The sequence below is a fragment of the Corvus brachyrhynchos genome, unplaced genomic scaffold (genome assembly GCF_000691975.1).
Source record: "Corvus brachyrhynchos isolate BGI_N302 unplaced genomic scaffold, ASM69197v1 scaffold80, whole genome shotgun sequence".
NCBI lineage: Eukaryota > Metazoa > Chordata > Aves > Passeriformes > Corvidae > Corvus > Corvus brachyrhynchos.
In genome coordinates, this window is record NW_008236769.1 from 1,621,217 (window position 1) to 1,649,170 (window position 27,954).

Genomic DNA, 27,954 nt, shown 5'->3' on the forward strand with positions numbered 1-27,954 from the left:
CTAGGGTTTGTTTTTCCACAGAAGTGAAAACTTGGTACATATTTGATACATACATATGTTTTTTTTCTCTTCCCTTCCCTATCAAAATATCAAGTCAAACAGAATTTTCTTGATTAGAAAAACAGGGGTTTTTTTATTTATCTTGTCTTTGTGATGCTCCGTAGTTTGTATTTCATGAAATAATGACAACTTCAAAAACATGGACACATAATGAGACAAACATGCATTTCCTACTCCTCTTGAAACTAAGAAACTTACAATCCAAAGTGTGGAAACGCAGACAAAAAGGACTTAATTTACTAATTCCAGTCTCCAGAAGGCCTCTGCAGCACAACTGATGATCGTGCAACTCAAATGAGTGTTTCAGGGATCTGTAACATTCCTTGCTGCAAGCTTCTGGGAAAGAATCAGCTTTTTCTGGTAAGAAGTTTTTCTTCTATTAGCTAAATGATTCTGAGTTATTTGAAACTATAAATATTTGTCCAAATGTTTACACGACTGTGAAATATTAGGTAAATTCCATCCAAACAATGAAGCAACTTCCAGCAATGTGTAACAAAAATAGTGCCTCCCTTACATTTTTACTTCAATAAATGCCTAAAAGTGATCCCATAATCAGGAATCACAATGAGAAATGAAAGACACTGGGAGGATGGCAACATTTGGAACAAAAACTCTTTTACCATAATGTAGATAACATATGCGTAGGAAGAGAGACTGTACTCAGTTTCGTTTCTCAGGGATTTCATTTCTCACTTATCTATTTTTCTCAAAGCTTCCAAATTATTTCTTGCTTTAGAAAAACAAAACTATTTTTAGAGAATTTCTGAACTCTGGATAAATATTTTGAACACTTGGGAAGCCCACTAGAATGAAAATGCCTTTTTGTCCCCCACTGCTTAGTCTAACTGGCATTAACAAATATTTCCCATTTTATTTAAAACACTTCCATAAACTGAGAAAACAAGATCCTGCAAATGATTATACTTAAAGTAAGCCACAATTCTGATCTAACAGGATGTTCTTTGAAAACAAAAAATGCAGTCTTGGTCACATTAACGACTAGCTATTTCAAAATTGTCTATGGTAGAACTGCAAGGGTTTAAAATTAAACATTAGATTAAGAGCTTTGTCAATGATGCCATTATAGAAGCATGCCCTTACTATTACATGGGTTAAAATTAGAGAACATGAGTATGTAGTATGCAGGAAAAAAAACAGAACTGAGTTTTACTTGTAACCAAAAGTTTACATTAATTAGGGAACCTATTAGATTTTTTAAAAATACTGTTTAATTATTTTTCTCATATAATATTTTCTCCATTTTCTGTAGAATTAGTGAACAAAGTTGAAAGAAGAGTTTTACCCATGCAGCTTACAAGCCATCTGCAAGAGTATTTTTTTGAAGTCAATGCCCGAAATTTTTGCTGGCTACCTATGACTGATACATTCTCTCACATCTTAAAACAGACCTCTGGCTATCATAAAGCTACAGCACCTTACATCAGCCCCACATTTTCCGTGGGCTTTTAAATATGTCGGAGGAGTCTGAGAATTTAAATGAAAAAACAAACAATCACAGTCCATGATGTAATACATTAACAATCATGATGTGTGGTACTTGGAAATATTAGTAAGTTCTTTAATGTGAGGGTGGTGAGGCACTGGCACACATTGCCCAGAGATGCTATGGATGCCCCATGCCTGCCAGTGTCCAAGGCCAGGTTGGATGGGGCTCTGAGCAACCTGGTCTAGTTAGTGGAAGGCGTCCCTGCTTACAGCAGGGGTTGGAACTGGATGATCTTTCATGTCCCTTCCAACCCAAACTATTCTTCTGTAAATAACTATGAAGTTTGACACAGGACTAAATAAGATTAAGATCTATACAGTGGAAGCAGTCTCCAAAGATTTGACAGACAACAGCAATCCAGTGCTCTGACTGCAGAAACCAGTACAGGATTTTTACCACTGCTGTTTCCCTATGGGCAACTTCCCAGGATGTTAGAGAAGGCCAATTCCTACCTCATACTAGGAGCTGGTTTGAGAAGCAGACTCTCACTGTAGAAAATCTGCTGTATTAAAGCAGCAGTTGGAAGAATAAAAGACCAGGAGGGTAACGTGTGGCAGGATCCGTGTCCTGCCAGTAGTTTCTCATCCTGCAAAACTTACAGTCATACTTCCTGACCTCACCATGTTGCAGAGTGGTAGGATTTTCCCACGTTGTTGAAGTGCTGACACAAAGGCTAGTAACTCAGACTGTAATTGGCAAAGAGATTGATAAAACAAAACTTTCTTGGAAGACAGAGCTGCAGGAAACCACCTCAACAGGCATCACTTCCCAGTGCTGACATCTTAGTGACATGATACTGTACTAAAGCTTTAGTTTACTGCCTAGTTTGGCACCTTCTTCAGAATCTAAATTGAGCAGAGAATTCAAATTGAGCAATTGTTTACTAGTACTTTTAGAGAAGAGGCAGCAGAAAGGTTTTGGTGAGCAAAGATACCTGGAGCAGCTTATGCTGGATAGAAAGTGGTATAAACAATATTGACTTTACAATAGATCAGCAAAGGAACAGTAAGAAAATTCATTCCAGAAGTGATGGTAACAAAAAAAGAAAGCAATAATGAAGAGCTTGGAAAAATAATGCAGTTGCCAAAGCAAAGTGAGAAGTCTTCAGTGAGGACTCAGGGAAAAATGCTATCCCCTTAAAACACGAGTAATGTTCTGTGTAGCGCCTGGAAGTCTCTTGTTCAACTCCTCCCTCAGTCCAGTCATACTTGATTTATGAGATAGTCACAGCAGCTTGCTATAAAATTCCCCCCAAATACCTTTTAAGTGTTGTTAAAGCTATCACCTCCCTTACAGTACACTTGAAAATGAAGTCACAAAACTACCTGATAAAACAGATGTGCTATAAATCTATAAACCTAGATCACAAATGAAACTATAATGGCAAATAAAAAGCCATTTGGATTTTAAAGAAGAAACCAAACCAGAAAACAACAAATTACACACTAAAAATCCCCCTCCCAACCCCTCCCCTCCAACATTCACAGAACAGCTCCATAAAGTTAAGTTGCTCTCATTTGCCTGGTCTAGTGGAAGGTGTCCCTGCCCATGGCAAGGGGCTGGCACTAGATGATATCTGAGATCCCTTCCAACCCAGACCATTCTATAATACTGTACTTTAAGCATCCTAAGATGTTCAAAACAACATGACTTCAAAATGTAGTAAAAAATATTGTCACAACTGGTAATACTCAAAACAGGGTATAAATTTGGACCTTGCTGAACACCCATCAAATGCTGATTTTGCAAAAGTCAAGCTGATTTGGTGTGAATTTACTTTCCTTGGAGTCCTTTGAAAGGGAAGCAAGAATAAAACCTTAAACCTGTCTCTGATGTAAAGTCAATAGCTTGTTTTAAAATATTGTCACTTGAATACAAACTTTGGTTATCTCCCCAAGGCACAAAATGTGCACAAAGAGTCCAGTCCAGTCTCATGCTGTCGAAGGATCCCAGTCTGAGAGAGAATTGAGAACACTGGAGACAGGTTTCTGTTAAAAGCATTTGCAGGTATGTGCAGGTGGGCTACTTTGTTCACTAAGTCACCTGCAGTTTTTCACATGAACTAGACATTACACTCAGAAACAGCCTAAGGATATAAAAGTTCCCTTTAAGAGGCTGAGTTCAGCCTGTTACAAGCACAGCTTTGGGCTGCAGGGCAGAGCACAGCTCTTCACCCATAGACACAGCAAAGTCCCACTAATGAACCAGAACAACAGATGAACAGGAGAAACATTGAAGGATGCTGTTCAATTAAAACAGACTTCACCTTGCCCAACTTTAACCTGACCTGGCAAGCCAGCAATGTCACTTCCAGCCAGATCTGACTGCACTCAGAACCATTCTTCCCCTCTGCAGTACTCCCTGTATATACTTCCTGCAATAGAAAGGGGAGGCAGCCACAACAAACAGAATTAGCGCTGCTGGTGTTTTACTGAAAGTGGTTCATGAAAGACTGGACAATCCCACACTAGAAAGTCAAATTCAACTCAGACTACAAACTCAACACAGCAATAGCTGCGCTGCATGTACTGCTGCCATAAGCACATGCCTGTTAGCACATCTGAGAGACACGGAATAAAAAGTAAAGCAATCTCTAATGCAAGCAGAGAAACTGAAAGGAAATCTTAGGTCTGTTACAGGACCTTAAATCTGACAGTCTCTAGTGACACAGGAAAAGAAAAACATAGTCAATAAACATTGAGGGAAAATGGAAGGTGTAAATTTCACTTACATGTTTTTGGGACACTCTCCCCTCCCTGCACCTATAATTAGCAGGGATACACTTGCTTTGAAGTTCTGCCTTGGTTCACTTTGAGGCAACCCAGTTCCAACATGGCTACAGAGACTTTGGCACAGCTTCACTTTAAGAGATAGCTTTTGCAATTAAGACTTCCTGCTGGATTTGTTCTGCGAAGTATGTAATTGGCACTTTTGCTGATGCACTTCATTTCAACCAATTGTAAACATCTTTCTTGATTTTGTTTACCACTCCTCTTTGAATGTAAAGACACGCAGATTTCTCCTATTAATGTTATGAAGTGAATCAGATGAGCATGTTTACTGACATCTTCCAAGTTGCTTTTATTAGTAGCCCAGTATTAAGCTAGGAGGGAGGAGAGGAGGGAACTAGTCTCCCTTGCTGGGGGAACTCCTTCAACCAGGACTTTAGAACCAAAGGCTAACCCTGATCAGTTTTGCTGGGTTAAGGACAGGGTGGCACAGGACTTTGGCTACAGCTGATATTGTGCCAATCAAACATCAATATACTCAACCATGACAGATAAGGTTTTTCCTGTACTCAGTGCTGTGCTATCAAGGTTCAGGTCAAGGAAATATCAGTAATCTACAAAGATAAAATGCACTGGAGACAGGAAAGTGGGGACAGAATGTCTCTTCATTCTCTTCTGGCTGCAATTTCTATCATATCCCTGAAAATCAAGCCAAACCCACTCTCAGTGTTACTCTTCCTAAGCAAGCCATAGGATCTCTCAATTTAAATTAAGCATAAAAATCATTAATAGATACCACAGATAAATGAACATGCCCCTAAACCCTGGACTGGTATTTAAAGTCTTCCAAAATCATAGAATCATCGAATGGTCTGGGTTGGAAGGGACCTTAAGGATCATCTAGTTCCAACACCCCTGCCATGGGCAGAGATGCCACTCCTTTTATCAGGTTGCTCAGGCCACCATACAACCTAGTCTTAAACAGCTCCTGGGAGAAGGCATCAGATACATTGCTAAAAATATTTGCATCCAGTTCTTTCTCTCCACTTTTCCTTAATACTCTCTTTAGACTGGGTCCATCCTTTCAAATTTTAAAAAGCACTGGCTCTCTTTGCCTTTATTTCTTATGTAATCAACATAGCAAACCACAAATCCAGGCAGTGTAAGGGAAGCCAATTTCATTTTAATATAAAACTGATTTCATTCACTCACACCCTCATATCTACATACTCACAAGCACCTGAATGTGCATGCTGAAGTAGTCAGCACAAAATTCAGGTCTCCTTGTGACAACACAGAGAAAAGGGGACACCAGCTACTATGTTGTCAGCAAGAACAGGCTCACTATGGGAGGTAGGGCTCCTGGGAGGAGCTGTCGGAATTAAACCTGATGGGATTCTTTACTTTATCCTGTAGGTTAAGCGTGAGAACTGCATAAAACCAGGAGCAGGCATGACTACGTAATTGCAGAGCTGTGACACTGCCAGCTGGGAGCAGAAGCCATAACACCCCCTGTGGGCAGGATGCCAAACACCATGGGGCCCTTACATCCCATTGTAACTTAGTTCAACCCTGAACTTTGCTGGCACCAATGGTCTACGTGCTGATTTCCTGGCAGCAGCATTACTTAACCTAAAGGAATAATTAAATGCATTTTATTCACCTATAAGTGGCATTTCTTCTCTTCAGCTTACAGAGGTGGTATGTAGTTTTGGCTTTTTTCTCAGAGCTCCTCAACAGGGCATTCTCCATAGAGATCCCTATGTCATTTTTACTCTCTTATTCTTCCTACTGCATTATCAACTGATCCATGGTGAAGTTTTCCTTCCCCTCTCCAATTTGGGCTTCTTAGACTGCTACTGATGCCTTTTCTTGGTCTTAAAATCAAGCGTCATACACGGTTAGAAGGGGAAAAGGTATTTTACCTTGGTATTTATTTTAAGGATCCTTAGGTGTACACATCCAGGTCATATGCATCGAGATGCACCCCGCCAAGTCTATCTCTGTGTCTCTCCCCCCAACACTGGGTATAACATTATAGGTTTTACTAATTAGCATATCTATCAAAGATTCCCCAATGAGAGGCTCAAGTGAGCCCCCCCTCCCCAATGTTATAAATGGAGCCTGGACTTTTTTGGGTGGAATAAAAGTCTGCTCATTTATTTAAAAAGAAAAACCAGGAGCGGAGACTCAAGATAAGCCCGAGTCCCACTTGGCAACCCAGAAAAAAAACAACAGTGAGACACACAGGGCATTCCTTCAGACTCAGGTTCCTCAGGAAGACCCCCGCGAGGGGCTGAGCCCCCGGGGCCATTTTATAGTCTCTCTGATGTTATGGTTGGTGGAGCTCAGATCCTCCCTCTGATGGCTCGTTGCTAGGGTCCTCATTGGTGTTCAGCTCCATCAGTCTCTGGGGCATCGAGTGATTGGTTTGCCCTCTAACCAATAATTCCTCAAGATGTTTACATCAAAAACCATTAAGTCATCTTAAGAACTTTCCAGAACGTTCCCCTCTTTTCTATAGACCCACCACTCTTCCCCCATTGGTGTCACCATCTAGCGATCACATAGCAGCATTACACCCGTACAGTCGCAATAATAATCAACTTATTAACTGTATATAACAAGTAACTATTAACTTCTTTTTAACCAAAAAAAACTTTTAACCATTTATTACACCAAGGAACCTTCCCGTGGATGGTTCTATCTTGGTTTACAGAATGTGTTCTGGAGAGGACCTTGGGGTCTGGGGCACACTGATCCCTAGCTACGAAGCTTCTAAAATGTTTAGTCTCTTAGCTTGACAAACAAGTCCAAGAATGTAGGCAAAAAGCACTAGGAATACAGAAGTTGTAAAAAAGTATAACAGGGGTATAAAGGAAAAGGCAAAAATCTTCATGGCATCACTACCATTGCTCCATGGCACAAGCTATGCCAGCTCTTCCCCTAAAACAGTTTGTCAAGCAAGAAATCAGATTATTGTGGATGCAAATATGCCTCTAGCAAGAATTTCTCTTGCTTCTTTCCAGTCCCGTGAGATACTTTTCTCTCTCATGGAAGATAGTAGTAGAGTTCTATAAACTATGAACACCTGCGACCTTGCAAACCTTTGTTTATAGTACAGTAGAAAAATATTTTGACAATGGATGTTTTAGGATTTTAGCCAATCACCCCATGGGGTGGCTGATCCTTTGACCAATTAGACTATGAAGAAAGAAGTCCATAAAAGAGTTGTAAAATAATTAAATAAGGGAATCTTGCTGCACAATGCCTGCCTGCTGGATCTCTCTTCTCCTCCCTATCACTGCAGGACACCGTGATAGATTATAGCCACAACTCCAAAAGCAACAGCTAGTTCCAGGTTGCATGAGAGATCTCAGATGTTACTGCAGTAGGTAACAAGACACATGAACCAATTCTGACTACAGACACTAAACACAGGCCACGTACTAAGGAATTTCCATGCTTACAGAGATGGCTTTCCCATTTTGTCAAGGTTTACAAATGGGGTTTAAGGCTTTTTTTTTTTTTAAGTAGGTTTTTCAAAGTCAAGGAGCATTAGGACCAGCTGTAACTTTTGTTACAAAGCTACACATCCCTTGTCCCCTCTGCAAAAATAATAATAATAAAGCAAGCTTTTGTTCACTATTGCTCTACATCCATCTCCTGTCTTTTCGAGCAGCTCAAGTGGCTGTTTACAAAGGAAGATGCAAATGTGCCATGAAATCCATGTAAGCGGGAGGCAATGGTACCACAGCATGTCCAGGTTGTGGAGCAAAACAGCACCAGCTGGTGAGAGACCAAAGCACACACAGTGTGGCAAACTTTGAAGAGATCAGGCAGAAAAGGTATAGGAAAAAGGTCTGGAAAAGAGATTACACAGGTAAAGAACAGAAAATAAAAGTTGCATAAGATTTAAAAAAAAATAGTAATGCCAAATACAAAACAAACAGATATTTAAAAAGAGGCAGCAGTAAATGTTTCTTAGAGACCTAAAGATTTGTATTGCAGAGTGGATTGTGTGCATGCTTGCTGAGAATATAGAAGTTTTTTTGACTACAAAACTATCAGTAAATAATAACTCCCCACAGAAAAACATTTACTGAGCCTTCAGTTAACATAAGAGATCAGAGATCAAAATGGCAAGTGAGAAACCACCACACCCAGACACCACCAAAATCCTAAAATACTTCTAGATCTAGTACTTCTTATCACCCTTTTGAAAACAGATGCATAAACACGTTACTGACCTATTTATTACTACAGAAATCTGGCAGCAAAATAAATTTTAAAAAAGCTTGTCAGAAGGAATCAGCAATGCATTCAGAAGCACTGACCACTGGTGTGTCTGTACAGTGTCATTGTGAAATGTAGAATGTGCACATGGACTTATCCAAGCTACACAAAGCTCCCACTGACTCGAGTTTATCCAAGACTGGACTAGAAAGGTGCACAGAATAGCCTTAGGGAGGCAACTGAAAGACATGCCCCTGTGACATGGGACACATCTGCTACTAAATCAAATTTAGGAACTACTGTGGGCAGGATAGATCAGATTTCCATATGCTCATGGACTAAAACTACTTAGCACAAAGCATAGCAGAACAATTACTTCTAAGCCCTTGATGTGACACCTCTAAGTTAGAAGCAAAAGTTTCCTTGAAGAACAAAAGGCCATGTTTAAGCTGACTGGGCTCTGTTATAACAGCAATTTCTTATTAAGAGTTAACTGCTCTACACAGAAAATATGGCACTTCTGGATGGGCATTTCTGCCCCTCCTGTCCTACAGCTTCAGTGTGCCTTGCAATATGACCATCTGTTGGATGAGAATGATGAACAGCAAGCAGCTTTCAATGAGGTTGTCGGGAAAGGGAAAAACTTAGTCTCTTTCAAAACTGAAAGTGTGTTTCACCAGGGTCTCTCCCAAGCAGTTCAAAACCTTCAGAAGGCCACTTTTTTAAAGTTACTTAAAAATGGTATATTTCAAAACAAGAGGATAAGTTTAGTATTTGAATTTTGCAATGCCAAATAGCAATTTCAAAAGATTTGTTTTTAAAGCACAGAGTGGAAACTTGGTCCTCCTCACAAATAGAAGGTACACTCACTCTTCTGAAGGAAGCTCATGCATTTAGTAGCATTGTGAATTCAAAGAGCTGAGTTTTAAGTCAGTTAAGAATGACAGCTAGTAGGGAAAAAGAAAACATTTTAGATTTCTAAATGCTGTTTCTAGTTTCTTCTGCTTAGCACTACACCATGCCTACAGTAATATATAAATTGCAAGTAACATGTTTATGCTGAGGGCTATGCACGACATACAATGCCGAATCAGAATAAAAAAATATACTCTCTGTTGAAATTTTTCATTACAAAAAATTCCACATTGAGAAGACAGGCTTTCAGGAACAAATTCACAGAAACTAGGCAGGCTGAGACATGCAAACATTTGACAGATCATGCACTGTGCACACACACATTGCACTGAGGACTAAAGAATTGCATAGATCAAAATGCTGTGTTACCAAGGACAGATGTTATCCAAGGAGCTTTTAAAACTATATATTTAATTAACAGTTGCTAAATTTTGTTGTGTAACAAGTCTTACACTGATTTGGAATCTTAAGTTTTAGTTCTACAGGACATTTTCATACCCATTACTAGAACACAAATGTCTGAGAAGCTAAGAATTAGATTCCAAGTTTTGCTGGTTTTATATACAACTTTATTTTAATCTTTACAACAGTATTTGGGACTGAACAGCTTAGCTACAAAAACCTCAGCTGGTATTTCTTCTTCTCCTCACCTATTAAAAATGGCAAATAGAAAAGCTTTCAAAGCTTAAGCTGGTACCAAACCATGTGCCAGACAAAACAGAGTCAATAAAGGTACTCTAGAACAGTCTTGGCTGAAAAGCAATACAGAATTCCAACTTGATTCAGCTGCTTGAGGAGGTACAGGATCCATCATCTCAGCAGCCTGAAGTCAGATTACTTTCTAACTAGTTAGACGACCTTTCAAATGTATCACCCCCAATCCCAGGGACTGTATTAATAATGTCCCTGCTTATTATAGCAGCCAGGATGAGTTTGAACTTGCTTTTAATATTTTCTGTTTATTCTTCAACACACAATTTCTTTGTGCCATTAAAAAAAGTATTTACAGTTCGGTCGTGTCCCTTTACTATTATCAAAACCTATTTCAAGGATCCAGACTTGTCTCGTGTTCTTCAGTTTCATCAGGTAGTTCTTCAGCAGATGCATCACACACATTGTCCTGGCCATCTGCAGACTGATTTGATTCATCAGGTTCCCCAGCTGCAATCTGAGTTGTTTCTTCTTCCTCTTCTTCCTCAACTTCCCCGTCATCCTCTACATCCATCTCAAACACCCTGACATGGCGGAGGTTTGAACTTAGCTATAGAGACAGTAAGAAGTTCCTGTTAATGACTAAACAAGTAAAACACCAATAGCATTTTGTCAGCCACTAGCTTTGAAAATAGCCCTTATCTTTGAAATGGAGGTTTCAGGAGAATTAGCAACTTTTTTATTGCTCTACAGGCTGAGAAGTAAAGCAAGCAGATTGATTACCTTCTGTTAAAGTTTTTCCATCCTGTGCTATTCAACAGGTATGACTGTACCCTGACACCCTCATAGCAGATTATGAGAAAATAATCTGTTTGTCATAAAAAAATGGTAACTTTTAGGTTACCACTTTAGTCAGCATATTTTCTTTAATAGCTGACAGGCTTCTTCAGAGATACTGCACTTACCACACAAGAAACTTTTCTAATGCCATTTACAGAAACATACTGAGCTTTCATATTCTCTAGCACTCTCCACTGATTCTCCAAGAAGACAGTACGTGTGGGTATCTCACCGCTTCGCTCATCCAGCCTGCACATGGCAAAGAAAAAAGCACAAAGCTGGTTCAAAAGACATAACTGCAGTTCTAAGAAAAGCCTCCAGATTCTTATGTCTAAATTTCATCATATGCAACAAGCAGCATCATAATGCTGCTACAGATACTGTAGAGCAGGAGATCCAACTGTAGAGACACAGCATATTCCAACTGAGTTAAAAATATCACAGCAGGTGAGAAGGGAGTTGTGAAGTCTGATCTTCCCATGAGAAACAGCTATGGCAGGAGGCTGTGGGTGGCTTTCCTTCAAACCTCTCCTCTGCACAAAGAGGAGTTTCTGAACACAGTCCTGGACACAGTGCCTCCCTTTACACAGAAGTTTGGCCTCCTTGACCTTTCAGATATGCATCACTACCCCGCTCACAGGGATTGTATGAAGACACTCCCTACCTATTACAGCAGCCAGGATTAGTTTGAACCTGCTCTTAATATTTTCTGTTCATTCTTCAATGCACAGTATCTTTGTGGCATAAAAAAATTTAATTTACAGTTCAGTATGGCTCTTTATTTTGCAATAAAAATGCATCTTAAGCAAACCACCAGAAAAGAATGAAAGAAAAGTAAAAGCAAGGGAGACACAACTAAAAGATTGGATTCACTGCCTGAACACACACTGGCCTTTGTGTGTGTTCACTTTCATCAGATGCTCTCCTCTACCTGTGTCAATGCAAACAGTGGTACCAGTTCTGATGTTTTAAGGTTAAGCTGACAATATTTGTAAGGGTGACTACCAGGGAAAGAAGAAGAAATACCTTTGAATTCTTATTACACAGCAGAGATATATGAGCAGATATGCTGAAAACATCCTAAATTGAAGTATTCTGACCAGCAAAGTTAATCTTCTAAAGAAAGGAAGATTTCTGATTCTACAAGGTGTCTTCAGCTGATCCTTGCATTTCATGACACCCCTGATACACATGTAGCATCAGTATCAAAAAACCCAAAACCAACCTCCCAAAAACCAGAAAACAAACTATTTAGGAAACTTCTGTCTCCCCCATCCTACTCTCCTGGCACGAAGAGAGTTTGTGTCTTTAAAATATTTACACACACACAAAGTATGAGTAACTGTACACAGTTCTAATATTTGCTTCATTTGCTTTTCAGTTCTACATTTTCAGATATGCTCAAAGTTTTCAATACCTTTCCATAGAATCCCAGATGAATTTCCTATCTTGGTCCTCATCTGTATATACTGAAGATAAAGGCAGCTGAGCCAAGACTCTCTCCTTCCCCTCTTGTTGCACGCTCTCCTTCAGAACTACAGTTACAGTTTCATCATCATAGAAGTGAGCATCCAAACAACTGTAGCATCTATAGGAAAATAATTTAGAAAGAATCAAGTAATATAAGAGAATGCAGAACTAAAATATTTTAAAGTTGCACAGCCTCATGTTAAAAAGTATTCAGTACTTAACAATGAGCTTTATTGTAAATAATAAAACAGGTCAGTTGTGCAGCTATGACACTGAATGATAGCCATAACCTGGCAGACTCCTGTATCATGCTGGAAAAATTATTCTGAAAAGGGAAAAGAAAGCAAGGCACAAAAAAACTTACTAGCAATCTTCACATTTCAGATCAAACATAAGAAACAGTAAACATAAACACCAAAGAAAATTTAGAAATACAGCTGAAGGTACTGAGGGCAAACCATATCTGGCCTTTCTACATGAAAAGGACAAGTTTAGTCTATCATATGCCTTGTAAGATGGCTATATTCAGGCCTATCAAGTCTTATCTTACTTAAAGAACATCACAGAGATAAACAATACTTGTTTCCAGCCAGCTTTGTCTCTTGCACATGTGTTAAAGCTTCAGTTTTCAACTGGAAAACTAAAATTTACTTGACCTTGAGATGAAGCGCAAAGTAAGATTCTCACGACCCTGCAGCTTCACGCACCTCTGCCATTTCCTTACAACCTGATTCACCCAGGTGAGTTAACTTCAAAGTCAACTTAATGCAAAAAAACCACTAGGAAATATGATCTTTAATTCAGCAATCTGGAAGAAAAATCAAATATACTGACCTGGAGTCTGAGCTCTCATTTATACTGTTGTTCAAGAAGTTTCCAAACTCTACTGCAAGAATCCCATTACTGACAGACCTAGAACAACAGAGTTCATTATCTCAGTGACAAAATCTTTTCCCTTCACAGAGAATCCAAGATCTCTAATGGCAACTGTGGTACAAGATGGTGTAAGCCTATCTAAGCTTAGCACAATACATGGCTACATGCCAAAATTGTGATTGGCAGATGGAACCTTTTAAATTCTTCTGCTCCTCAGAAAAATGGGACTAATGGAGTCAAATGGAAAACTACATCTGGCTTATGGGATACAGTTCTTTGCTGAACTCCTGGCTCAATTGTCCTAGTCTCATGTTCATTATGTTACTCGTTACTCCACAGCAAAAGAGGTTAGATTGTTTTGGGTATCAATGAAGGAGGAACTAGAAGTCACCACAGGGCAGTAATTCTGTCATCAGCAGCTGTCAACTGGAAACACAAAAGATAGTTTCACCATGTGCTTTCCTTAGCAGTAAAATTGCTTTGCAAATTCCCATCCCATCACAGTTCATTGTCTCCTCAAATTAAATGACACAAATTATAAAAATCAGTATTTTACAGAGAGAAGGAGTTTTTGTTGTTTTTAAACCCAGCTCATTTCAGCCATCCCACTGATAGAATGCAGCTTGAACAGCTGTATCAGTACAACCATGCTGTGACAAATCACACAGAGGACACAGAAACTCTGAAGGTACGCAGATCCACACCCCAAAGAGATGCATTCTACTTCATGCACCTGTGAGTGCAATCCCCATATTTCTAAAAGTATTAAATTACTGACTGCAACTCCTTAATCAAAGAATACTATTTAAAGTAAGACAAAGCAACACTGGAAGTGGGATTCTCTGTAATTCTGCACAAATAAGTAATTCTGTGAGCAGCAATCTAAATGAGTGTGATTTTTTCCTTATCCTAAAACCATCTTGGGTCTTGAAATTAGATTTTCTGAGTCTAATACAACACAAACTTCTGCTGCAGGTTCCTGCTGCATTTCTTAATGTACTCCTCATTTTCTCTAGTATCCAAGAAAGACTGTATTCATGGTGCTCATTCCTTATTTTTACAATTAGATTTAAATTGTAACTGTCTCTGTACAAACGTGGCAAAGCTCACACATCACTTTTTCCCTCTTTTTGTCTTACCTGGAAGTGTCAGTATGTCTCCTCAAAATGTGTATTTTAGAAATAGAATTTTCTAACATGGTGAAGAGAACATAATGTAAATTAGACGTTTTGTCATTCCACCTGCAATGTGGGAGAAGAAATGAAAATTTAGATCAAGTTTTAGTAACTGGTAAACAACAAGGAACAAGGAATAGCAGCACACTTACAGAAATGGTAATTTAAATAACTGAGGTGTGCAATCTTCACTGCAAAGGAAAGACAAAACAGTTTATAAAATGCTACTCATGCATGAGTTTTAGTTGCACATTTCTTTGGTTGCTTATAGTAAAGAAATACCTTTGAGAAATCTTGTAGAGAGACATGCAGGCTGCTTGATGCACTGACTTCCCAATTACATCCTAACAAATACAATAAAAATAAGCCATAAAATACAGGAAATTATTCATAATTATACATGTTTTTAAGATAAAAAAACCCCAACCAACCAACCAACAACATCTGAGTACATCTGAAAGAAAAATCCACCAATATTTATCCTGGAATAAACATCCCTAATGCAAACACTATTGTCACTTCATACTCTTGTTTCATGTTTCTTCATATTAGACTGATGTATTACCAAGTAACACAGTTATCTGGCACACAGCACACACACACACACACGTAATTAACATTAAAACCAGATCCCAATAATGTGGCAACAGAATATGTTAAACAAAAAAATCCCCCGCTATGCTTTCCCTAAGCAAAGGCTTGACACATCCCAGCAGTGGTGAAATTGGACTATACCCAAGTTGTAGGCACTCAAAGGCAAAGATTAAAGTTTCAGGCCTCGCTAAGCGTGACTGCTACCTTCAGCTGACCACTATCCCTAAAAGAAAGTTATCGTTTATAAAAACTGAACTTACTGCTGGCTTTTGTAAACACTGATCAATGACGCCTTCCATTTGCCTTTTGACAAAATGCAGTGATTTCTCAGGATAGTAGGGAAACAGAAGTGGACTTTCTGTAAACAGATGAAGTTAATTTTAAAAATGCTTGTATCTCTATAAAAACATATTACACCATTATAATCACTAAAACTAGATTTTCTGAAGACTATTTTCCAAACAAAAATTCCACCATTTCCCCCCTTTTTATTGAATTAAATAGGCAGAAAAAGGCAACTGTGGTAAATTCTATTACACGACAGCTTATGCTGTCAAGGTTTTACAATCTCTGGTTTCTAAAGTTGAAGTAGAATAATTTTCACCATCTGCTCATTATAGTCTCTTAGTTCTTTTTCACCACTAATTAACAAAATAGACTCAGTGAAAGAGAACAAGCTAGGACACTTCCCCCAGGTATAACCTAAGCATAACTATTACTTTCTTGAACTGGAATTAAGATATCCTAAAACAGACATCTTCTGGGATTCCTTCCAAGCCAACACTTCTGAGACTGGTACAGAAAAGATGGGGAACTCCCAATATCCAGAAAATGGTAATTAACTGGGTAAGCAGCTACATAAACCCTCTGCAAAATAACAAGGCCCATTTATTTTATTCTACTAAGACGAAGACCAATGAGTAACACAACAGAAGTAACTCATAAGCATGAAAAAAGATTACTCTTCTATATTTGTTACATTCTACATGTAGCTTGCACTCACTTCTTTTTTTAACGAAAGCACCTTACCTTTAAGATGAGTACTATCCTTCAGAAAGTTAAACCACTGGTTTCCCTCTGTATTAGGTGGTGATACGAGGTCATCATCTTCATCTTTCAAGTACTAGAAAAGAAACACACGTTTTTAAGACTGCAGTTTAAGAATAGGGAACATTAGAATTCACCTTCACTATTGCCCCTAGTAAGTATATTAAACATTTCTTGTTAAATTAACATGCCATAGCCTTGAAACTAAATATTCCACTCCATCCAGAAACAGTAAGAAAAATCAACAATTGTTTAAGATCACATGGTGATATTTCCCTAAGAAACTGATTTTTAAACCAAGTCTGATCACAAATGTTTTGAAATCCAGTGTTAAATGTCACAAAGACAACAAATATACCAGTTTTACTGAAGCTGGCTTTTACAGTTTTACTACAGCCGCAAAATGTTTTTGTCTTTTCCTAAAAATACAGTATGTGCAAGGTGAAGCTACAAGGCATGGTTTTAAACCTTCATTTTCCTAATACTAAGGGGAAACAATTAGAAGACTCTCTTTCACCATTACTGGTATATGAAACACAGAGCAAATGGGCCAGGGAAGAAAAACGGACACAGCTTTAAAAACTTCTCTATCAAAGGATTTTCTCATATGTATTTTTTGCATTTATTCCTTAGCTCTTTACCTGGCCAACTCTTTCCACATTGAAGTATTTTCCCTTACGATTGTAAAGTTCTGGTGCCTAAAAAAATAATGCAAACAAATCCATTATTTAAACACAAAGTTAACGAGAAGTAGTGAACAAAAAGATGATCAAATTATTGTATTCTAACATTTTTCAGACTCAGCTCTTGTCAGCAAAAATACAGTCAAATTATATACTTGGAAAACCAGTATCACTTACCTCATTGAAGTGCTCCGTAAGAAAATCAGCAACAAATGTGATATCTTTTTGAGTCATCTAAAAGGAAAAAAAAACAGTGACAAAAGCAAAGGGTAAGAAATACCTTTCAATGAGCACAGAACACACATTGTATAGGCTGCACAAGCACAGCTTCCTCAGCCTGTGCTCATAGGGCAAATGTTCCAGCGTCCAATCTCCTTGGGAGTGCTCTGCTGAACTCATCCCAGACCATTCTTGTTTGTCTTGTACAGGATGGCCCCAAACTGGAAATGCAACCTGACAAGTGCTAAATACGGACAGTAACTACTTCCCTTGAACTCCTGGCCATGCTCTTATTACTACAGCCCTGGTCACCCCTGCCCACCTTTATCAGGGCACACTGCTGGCTCATGCCCAGCTTGCATCCAGTGATTACTACATCATCATGGCAGAGCTGACATCTTCCCGGCCACATGGGCTCCAGCTGTGCAGTCACAGGGGGTTAAACCACCCCACAACAGAACCTTGCATTTTGTCCTTGATGAACTGCAGGAGGTCCCTACCTCTCCATTCCTCTGGCCTATCTATTTCTGGAAGGTATCTCTGCCCTGAAGTGAGGGCAGTGTGACGGTGGCTGCAAAGCCAACACAGGTATTATTATATTATTATATTATGGTATGATTATATTATTATATATTCCCTCTCCTCTACTGGGGCATTGATAAAGATATTAAAATCTCACTCTGGTTAACTTCGTCACTTAGGGCACATAAAGGGCTGCTATACAGCGGCCTTACATACACAGTGTACTAAATACAGTAGTGTTAACAAGGAAAACAGAAAAAGTAATTCATGCACGACAGCATGTTAGTATGAATGTGCAGGCATCAACTTTCTCAAAAAAATGACACAGACACTATCCTTTAAGTTCTGGAACAAAAAGAAACCTTTAATTCTGCTTTCAAGTTGAGCAGAATATAGAGGATATCACCATTTATCAGAAGATATTACTATTACCTTGTTCAGCTCTGGAAGCACATGGTCTTCTGACATCCTCAACATGGCTGAGGGGAAAAATGATATTCTTATTGCATTAATACTGTTTTCCTAATATTCTTCGTTTTTCATGTCTATGTAATAAGCCACTACTGTTAGAAAAGATTAATTCATCCAAAGCAAAAGAGCCTGGAATGAAGAATTACAAATGGAGACTGAAATTAAGTCTCACTAGACCCACTAGCTTATATTACAAATTTTGAAGAATTTGTATCTTTAATCTTTTCCAACTGCATTCTACCCTGTATGAGACTGAGACAAAATTATTATGGAAAGGGCTCATAAGAATTTGTTCATGTCCATAATAAGAGTACTAAAATGGATATATGTAAAATACATTAAAACTGTCATGCTCAGAATAATGTGTTTTAAGAGAATTGCACAGGAGTAATTTTAAATCAGCAAGGCTTGGATAAAGTTCTCTGTTTAGTTTGAAACCAAACACAGTGAACATAGCATTATGACAGAGAACTCGGACAGTTGTGCTTTCTGCAATTTTCTAAATTAGAACTATTATATTCCTGCTAGTAAGTGCTAACACTGCATATCTGGGGCTTTTACACTATCTGGTACCACTTAGGTTTTGTAAAGTAGTTTTAAAATGATCAAATAGAAATTATAAACTTGTTCATGAACACTTTATAAAAACAAGCAGCCTAAAATACAGCATTCCGCACTTCCTTTCAACGTTTTCTCTGCAGCTACCCAGACACAACTGAAGGTGGCTACTAAGTGCATCTGGACATTCAGAGACTGTTTCCATCTGTGCAGAACCTTACACGTAACCAGGCTGTCACAGAAGAAAACAGCAAGTAACAGAGTAAAAGAGAATCAGGCTATACTTCAAACTAAGTCTAAAAAAAGTCCTTTATTTTTTCTCCAAATCAAGACCAGAAAATTGATCATGAATCAGAAAACAGTTTGGAGCAGCATTACAGGTCAAGTATATACAATATCCACTCTACATGCACTAATTTTAATTGAGAACTACCAAATTTATAATCTGTGTTTAATATTATAATTACTCTTGCCTCATCAACTATATCCCTTTACATGTCCAGAAATTTTCTATGATAGAAAAAAAAATAGATGGTTATAACTAAGATTGGCCTAATTACTTGCCTGCATTTCAATGCTTACAGGATAAAACAGATACTGGATGATTACTATGTTACCAATCTTACCAACATATAGCCATCGAAAAAATGCCTTGAAGTTTTTCATACTACTGTCGATAACTCTAAACAAGAAACAAGAAAAGAAATTACAAAATCTGAATGTCACAAGCTGCTCCAGGCTTAAGCGCCATCTTTACCACAGAAAGGTCTGCAAGCACTACCGGTTTTTTCAAAATGCCCAGTGCAACATTTCAAGTAAGACTGTTCTTGCGGTGTGAGTCTGACATGCAGTGAGACAAGATGAAAGCTCACCACCAAAAGAGGAGTCTTGCTCCCCCAGCCTTCTCTATTCCCAGACACATCCATCTCCTTCAACACAAGACTGAATAGGAATGTTTTTTAAACTCTCCAGACTTTATACTTACTGAAGCAGCTCATTCGCCTTCAGGATGAAAGAACCAACAGCAGTAATAGCCTCTGTAAAAAACGCTAACCATTATTATTAAGCTTTCAAAAGTGAAATCAAAGCAGGTAGGTAGCACACACACTACTGTACCGTCAATTCCAGACGCGTCTAATCCCAGAGACTCATATTTTTGTTTCCATAAAGCCATTCCTTTCAATTCACTCAAGTGGTATAACAGTGCCTCAGAGCCACTAGGAAGGCAGAGTTAAAAAGTGTAATATTTTATTCACCCTCTGGAAAATCAGTGCTCTGCTGCTTACTACATTTTTATCATTTAATGCACAAAGTGCAAAGTTTTACAAGGTAGTCTGACATGTACAAGAGGTAAGGTATTGCTTCAGAGAAAAGCAAATGTTGTCCCAATGATTTTAACCACCACATAAAGTTAGCATGAATGTTTTGCACAGATCCTATAAAACACACCAGGCAGCAATTTACAGGTGATGTGTCATGGAGATTGTTCAAAATACATCAATAGTTCTCTACTATGCAAAAGTAAAATAAGACATTTTGCCATGATCACAGTCTCCAAAGCAGCACACCTACATAGAAAGCACCACCAACACAGCATATTATTTGCCATTTAAACTATAATTTCTTGGAAATTCTGTGACTTACCTCTGCAAATGACTTATAACCAACTTCTGTATACTGGAATAGGAAGACTCTATGGACTGACCAAGTTTTTTTAAACCCTGTTAACAAAGAAATACAATCATATAATAATGTTCATTAACATAGAAATGATTAAAAGATATTGGAATAGATTCGTTTAGTATGTTTAAAAAATATTAACATACCTTTACTGTCAGTTGGTTCATTAGTAATGCCTGAAGTTCCAGACTGAAGAAGGTGGGGAAGAGAACCAAATAGGCATTTAATTTGTGTTTCAACATCAAGTGCAAAGGCATGCTCAGATAAAACAACAGTAACTACCTTGCTTTGCCCCATAACAACAGCTGCATAAACTCATCCTGAACAGAAGTGGTTGTATTCTTTTCCTGTCAGTGAAAATGATTGAAATAGATTGGTGAAGAGGTTAAATCCAGGCTACCAAATTATCTCACAAACACTTCAGTTAGAGTATTTCAGAGAACCCACCCATATTCTTGAATGTTGAAATCAGACTACTGATCACTGAAAATTTTCTGATCACTGAGAATTTTTAGTATTTCAAGTTATTTTCAATTGCATTACCCAATAAAAATTGTAAGCAGTTTGCCATCAGCAAGAATCTATTTTAAAAAATAAATTACATTACATTATTCATTAACTTCTGTCCATGGTCAATGAACACAAAATTCAAGCAAATCCAAGAGCATCTTAAACATGGATAATTATATGTGCTCTATTGAACTAGGTTGTAAGTGTTATTACTCAACAATTACAGTAATCAGTTTATCAATGACTTAAGTACAAAGAGCCCAATCTTAAACAGAAAGCAACTGATCAACAGCTGGGCAAGCTGTTGATTTTTTAAAGATTCAGAATAAATAAAGTATCACATGCAATCATGCTTGATTGTACACAGGTACCTTCAGCATCAGAGCACTTGACACAATAGATTTCAGGCTGTCTCCAAACTTAGAGACTTTTCTCTGGAGGCATCATGCTTAAACATTAAGATATGCAGTAGACTAACAAGAACAACAGAACTTCTGCAAAAAGTGTTTTTCCAAAAGGATGGTTAATCCTACAGTACCTGTACAAACTTTGTTAGTCGTGAGTCCATCTGCATCAGTATTTCTTCCCATGCTTCACACATGCATGTCAATGACAACTTTATATACTGTAATACAGAAACTGCCATTATTACTATTTCCTTTCTCCCCTTTGACAACACGTTCAAAAACTGGATGTTACAATACAAAAGGAAGATATACTGTAGATCTTAACATAAAAATTATTATCAAATTCCAGGTTGCAGCTCTACATTTACTTAAAACTAACTCAAGCTTCTTACTAGAAAACATTTATTTCTTTTGCATTAGAATGTCAAACCTGCAAGAACCACAAGACTAAAAGGATGGTGTAACACATCACATCTGTACCTGTAACAGAGTTGAAATGTGAGTAAACTTCCGGGCCATTCGAGTCACCTCAGGTAAGTAACTTGATAATAGACTAGTGTCCAACTATAACAAATGAAACAAGCAACAGTTAACATATGATTTGTCTTGTAACAATATATAGATTACAGAAATTAAAAGACAGATTGGAAGGACCCACAGAAAATCTCTCAGTTCTCATTTCCTTAAGGTTGATTTTAAGAGGAAAATACATTTAATTCAAAGAAGCAATAACTATTTTTAATACATCTATAAAAACCCCTGATAAGATTCCACATTTCGGAGTTCTAACAGTAATAGTTTTAAGGATGACTGTTCTGGATAGACAGGATAATTGAAAGCATTGCTGTTATGCCTTTGTGTGCAGAATGAAGAAAATCCGAATCATTGTAACTGTAATTGAATAAATTAATGTTATTCTAAAAGTAGTGTTTTAAAAGAAAGCCTCAGATCACCAGTGTCAGTCTCATCAGTGAAACTGCATGTTAACATCATAAATTCAAAAGCTAAACTGGAGTTAATTTCAGAAAGGCTGGAACTGGTAATTTGTGTTTTCTCTGCAAATAATGGGAAAGCAATAAAGCTACCAGATGTAATTTAAAAAGCAGTTTTACTTTTAAAAAACATTTTAAAATTAGTTTACTTGCCTGAAAATACGTTATCTCTGCTTCGCTGTCTGAAGAGCTTTGTATCTCTGTAATAACTGACAGTGATTTCAAATCACTAGACAAACATAGTCCACGACAAGAACCTGCCACCTGAAGGATTCCAGTTTACAAGTTAATAAAACATTTCATTTCCTGTAAGATATATTTACTGCTCTAACACACTGACATATAAAGATGACTGTGTTCAATGACATGTAAAAACAACGTGTAATTGTCAGCTACTGCTAAGGAACAAACCTGGTCTTTTTATTGTGTATTAACATTGAACTTTGAAACAAGATGTTAAATTTCCCAGTTCAATTTCTTTCCATCAATGACCAACAACCTAATCCATCAGTTCCTTTAAAATTCAGCAGTCCACTTTCATGTACGTGTAAGCATATGTATATTTTGACTCAATTCAGCCGCAGTTGGGTATATTATGAAGAAAAAATATGGAAAGGAACTAAACGTACCCCAGTTACTGTAGCAATCTTGAACATTCCATAAGCATAAATCTCAATAAATCCTGAGCTGCCACCAAGGACAAGAGCATTAAGTCTATAAAAATAGAAGAATGTGTTAATAAGCATACTGAAAGAAATTTGAATGCACAGATATCCTTCTTAATACTTAAATTCCATCCCTTTAATAATGTTCCTCTAAAGAATCACTGCACAAAAAGAAATACTGTGCTACCTTCCATGATCCAAGAAATTTAAAAGCGAACAAACAAATTAGCTTGGACTTTATTGATAAAACCGGCCTCTAACATTTACATTAAGAGTATCAATTACTACATTAACTGAGAGAATAGGGAAAAAATAGCACAGTTTAGTCACAGAGTTCTTTTTCACTCAAAGTAACGAGTTTCTAGCAACAGTCCCCTTATAGGCTGCAAGCATTCTTACAAGCTACTTTGAGTTTATCCTGACTATATGCAGAGGAAGTTTGTCACAGTCACTCAGTGGCACTCCTCAGCAAAACCTCAAAGGCAATAACAGCCACAGAAGTAACAACAGCATCAGAAACAGAAACCCAGTTCAAAGAATAGAGTCTGGGACAGACAGGTCTGCATTTTGCTCACTTATTAACACTAATGTGCTACACTGGTTTGGGAAAACGCCTACAAATACTAGAAAATTAACTGCAACTTCTGCCTGTTACATACCTAAATAAATATTCATTGAAGCAGAATGTTTCTGTTAAAGCCAACACAGAACTTAGCAAAACAATATCTTAAAAAACTTTTGGTTTGATTGAGCAGATGAAGGGAGCAGAAAATTCACAAAGCTCCTACACCACAGACAGCTCGCTCTCTCTCAAGCAAGGAAATCCTATTGTAAGAAGACCTATCAAGTTTTAAGAAGGAGAAACTGGTGATAGAGATGCAAATTTGAATTAAGGAGGTTCTCAGTGGTGAGACAGTAAGGAACAGTGAAATGGAAAAAACAAGGCACAGACATTAAGTGCCCTCCTCAAAAAAGCAGCACAAGGCACTGCACAAAGCCAGTCTCAGTCTGCTAAATTACACTTCCACCAGCTGCTCTTCATATGTTTCCTAATAACAGATGTTTATTTTAAAGTAACATGAATACAGCTAGTTTCAGAGCTACTTTTAAGTTTAGATTTGTCACACTCATACAAACCCCCAGGAATTCTCTGTATAGAACAAGCATCCACAAATGTCTCCAAGACCATCTTAACTAACACATAAATCAGCCTTCAAATGCACTGCAAGAAATCTTCTAAGAAAAAGAAGATATGACACCAACAGCAGTTGCTCATGAAGTGCCTAAAGTGCCTTATAAACCCTCTATACTGAGGGGAAAAGGTGTAAACTGATGGAAACTTTAATACATGCTTTGAACTTTATCTTTGTACATAAAAAAAAGACATTCCACTGAGACTTTAAGAACAATTACGAATAACTTAAAAGTAAACTCGCTTATCCATTATTTTATACTTTTAGAAAAGCATCCAAAAAAAAACCTCAACCAACAGCAACCCACAGACAGAATTTACCTGACATCACCCAGAAGCTTCATAATCTCATCTGACTTTTCTTCACTGAAAATACAAAACATGTGATTAGGGCTTATGTAGCCTGTCTCAATACCAGAAAACAAAATAAAACAAAAAAATAGAGAGTTACAATATGACAATTTCTTACCTGAAAATTTTTGCAGTGGTACTGTAACTGAAAACAAAATAATTACTCTCAGTAACAATGATCAGACATCTGTAGGGCATTAAAGACAAATAACCAAAATAATGACAACAAATGAAAAATGGTATCTTCTCAAGCTGACTAGTGTAACACTTACTTTTTTGGTAGTGCTGGTAATTTAGGCAAAAGGAGGTTTGATTCATCCTCAGCATTGTAAAAGGAAGTGAGAAGACTGAAAAAGAAGTAATACTGTCTTTAGTACCCAAGCTGTAAAAATGAGAAGAGACTTTCTTTTTAATTCCAAAGTTAGAGCATATATTCAATGTATTATGTAAATGGGAATTAGAAATATCAGAGGATAGTCCTTTATGGGACCTTTAATAATTTATCAAGTGATCAAATTAATAAAAGAACTGAAAATCTTTTATTTCCAGTGAATAAAGTTTGTATCTGCTGGCTCAGACATTTGTCACCAAATCCTTCATTACCTGTAATGCAGTTCTGGTCAGAGGCTTTCTGTTTAAACTCTTTCCAAACCTGCAGTACAACTTACCCACACCTCAGAACAGCTAAAGACACATTGCAGTGAGAGGAAGATCAAAGAACAACACCTAATGTCACATCTTAGATATGTCAGAAGGATGAGATTCCCAGTAAGAAGCTAAGCCTATCCCCACCAGGAGAAGAATGTTAGAGTGATTTAAGACAGTTATTTTCTTGCTATTTTAAGACTGATGCTTACTGGAGGTGAGGGGGGAAATCCTCAAGTCGGGAGCTTACACCACCTGCCTCCTTTAAATGAATGTTTTATTTAATTATGTTGTTGCACTGCCATAAGGTGCATATCAGAGGTTTCTTTAAGACAACAGAAACAGGGACCATGATGTCCTCCAGCTCACAAGTGCTGCTGAGAATTGTTCAAACACACAGAGTTCATGGTCACTAGGGATAATCTGACTTCCTGAATAACAGAATTGCCAATGGAATTGGATGTAGCACCAAAGACACAACACGAAAGATGTGAACGCCAAAATAAAGATCTTGAAAATGCAGAAGAAAGATTTAAATATAACACTTATTCTGATTAACAAAATAGATGAACATAACATTATTATAATTAGTTTAATAAATTGATTGGTGTTGAAGCAAACTGGATCAGAAGACAGGCTATACATGCTTACACTAGTCTAAGCAGCTCTTAAGAAGGAGAAGCACAAGATCATGCTGAAATCTGATGTATAACCTAAAGAACAAGACTAAGGTACCAGCACTCAAAATAACCATATGAAAAGTGTCTATTCTAAAAAAAGGAAAATTTTAGCCAAGTGGCAAAAAACCCCACAGCTATGGAATATTGTATTATTTTATGTGACTGCTTGTAACATTCCAAGCATAAACTATCAGTAAGGTGGCACTACATAGCCTGTGATTTACTCCGTCAGACTCACCTGCTCTCCTCAGTTACTTCCATCCAATGCATATATGTAATAGATAAGTCCACAGAGAAGGAGTGCAAGCTTTCAGGTTTTTCTACATCACACAGAATAATCCGCTTGGTATCAGCAAGGCCAAAAGCCAAAACTAGAGAAAGACAAGTGAAACGTATAAATAACCAAGGTGCAAAACTGTATTTTACACTGACCTAGAAAACAATGTGCCTTCAAAGCCAACTACTGGACACTTTTGTCTGTTTACAGTCCTTCCAAACTCTCATTTGACATCTACTTACTGTAGTGAAAGTCTGAACTCCTGTCATGTTTTAGGTGATAAATTTAAGGCAAAGGCCTGATTTCACAAGTATTTACCTACACGTTGAACTGAACATGCTTCTAACACTTCTAACAATAGTTCTGATAAAGTAGAGGTTTCCAATTTTGTAAACTTGAGTACAATATTGTATATAAAGACTTTCCACCAGAAAGGTTTGGGTTTTATTGCAACAAAACACAAATTAGGAGTTGCTGAGCAACTTCTGCATCACTTTCTTCCTTTCTTCATCCATAATAGCAAACAGCAGGCAGAGGCTTCTGTACTTACTTCCTTGCAATCACAGGTAATCAGCTTAAAAAGAAGTTTCTTAAACTCTTCAGATGATATCATAAAACAATATAGGTAATTTTTATCCACATGTCATGGAAGATTATTCCCATTCTCCCACCTCCAGTAAATTAAAAATTAACTGATTTCTGGCATAAGTTTATTAAGCTACTAAATTCAACATTATTTCTGTTAATAAGGAAAAGACTTTTTTTTTCTTCTCTGGTCCATAACTAGAGCAATTTTAGCCTATGATATTTCACCCATGATAAGCAAGCTAAATTCTTCAATCAATCCTGATCAGACAGCTTCTTCCTCTCCCGATAAACTTTGTAGTTCATACAAAATATCCTGCTTAGTTAGGAGGCTGAAATTTTGCTATAACCGGAAAAGCAGCACTTGGGATAAAAACCTGGCTCACAAATCTTTCTTGCAATTGCATTCAACGGTGTTAATTTCTCTATTACTGTGAATGAACCTATATAAAATTAAGCCGCCCTTCTCTTCAAACACACTTTACTTGAAAATTTCCTTCACAGATGAGAGGTATCATCATTCATGATTTCCCATGGGACTTTATTGCACCATATCACCTCATATACTTGACATTACTTTTGCCATCTGGTCTCCAAGCAAGAGCAGTCACTTCTTTTCCTGTATTTTCATTTGGAGGCAAACTCCACACTCGTTGGAAGTTTGCAAGCCGATGAAGTAAAACCTACAAAGCAAATGCATTAAAGGCAAACTTAAACCACATTCTCACACTAATAAAAGTGTGTAAATCAGTCCAAGATGCACGGAATTTTTTACCAGTTTTAAACGCCTGTGTCTTAAACACCACCTACTCCTCTAGCAGATGATTCACTCCTATATTCTTTTAGAAGGCAGCATACAGTTTACAGCAATACAGAGAAATAAGCTGAACCTTGCATAAGAATACAAGCGCCTAATCAACAGGGGTTACCCATCACCTCTCTAGTAGACACCCCAAAAGCACAAGTCTTGTCTTCATGTATGATCACATACTGCAGTTCCGGGGGAAAAAGTACTCAAAAGTAGATTTAATTTAAATAGGAACTTTCATGCACTTTAAAATCCCACAAACACAAGCAACGAGAGCATCAAACGTGAATTTGCTCGGAAATTAGAATGCAAAAGGTGAAGGGACAGTAAGCATTAAGAAGCTTGATTCTAAAAAATTGCTATTCCTAAATGCTTGGCCAGGCGTACAAGAAACATGCCCCAAGTAACAGCAAAGGCATCTCGGCCTGCAGGGAGAGGCAGCGCCCGTCCATCCCGTGCTCCTTCCCCGGCCCCCGCACTCACCTCCCCCGCTTTGTTGGCCAGGGCGATGAGGTCCCTTTTGGGGGACCAGGACATGAACACGACCTCCTGTGGCAGCTGCTTCTCCCCCACCTGCCTGAAGGCGGGCATGGCTGTGCGGCTCCG

At 37.8% G+C, this 27,954-nt stretch overlaps 1 protein-coding gene across 1 annotated transcript; it reads right to left on the reverse strand.

Annotated features, from left to right (window-relative positions):
* Window positions 1-9,840: 9,840 nt before the first annotated feature.
* ANAPC4 (anaphase promoting complex subunit 4) lies at window positions 9,841-27,948 on the reverse strand. Its single transcript, XM_008645015.2, has 28 exons — window positions 27,832-27,948; window positions 27,118-27,223; window positions 25,917-26,049; window positions 24,626-24,700; window positions 24,472-24,498; window positions 24,324-24,368; window positions 22,775-22,859; window positions 22,299-22,409; window positions 21,634-21,717; window positions 21,285-21,371; window positions 20,519-20,583; window positions 20,383-20,425; window positions 20,201-20,277; window positions 19,673-19,773; window positions 19,542-19,593; window positions 19,183-19,238; window positions 17,960-18,006; window positions 16,964-17,020; window positions 16,745-16,801; window positions 16,086-16,179; window positions 15,317-15,414; window positions 14,745-14,806; window positions 14,615-14,653; window positions 14,427-14,528; window positions 13,246-13,323; window positions 12,359-12,529; window positions 11,067-11,190; window positions 9,841-10,711 (listed from the first exon to the last, which is right to left on the reverse strand). The coding sequence occupies exons 1-28, from the start codon at window positions 27,937-27,939 to the stop codon at window positions 10,496-10,498; spliced, it is 2,400 nt and encodes a 799-aa protein (XP_008643237.1). The 5' UTR covers window positions 27,940-27,948; the 3' UTR covers window positions 9,841-10,495.
* Between the last annotated feature and the right edge of the window lie 6 nt (window positions 27,949-27,954).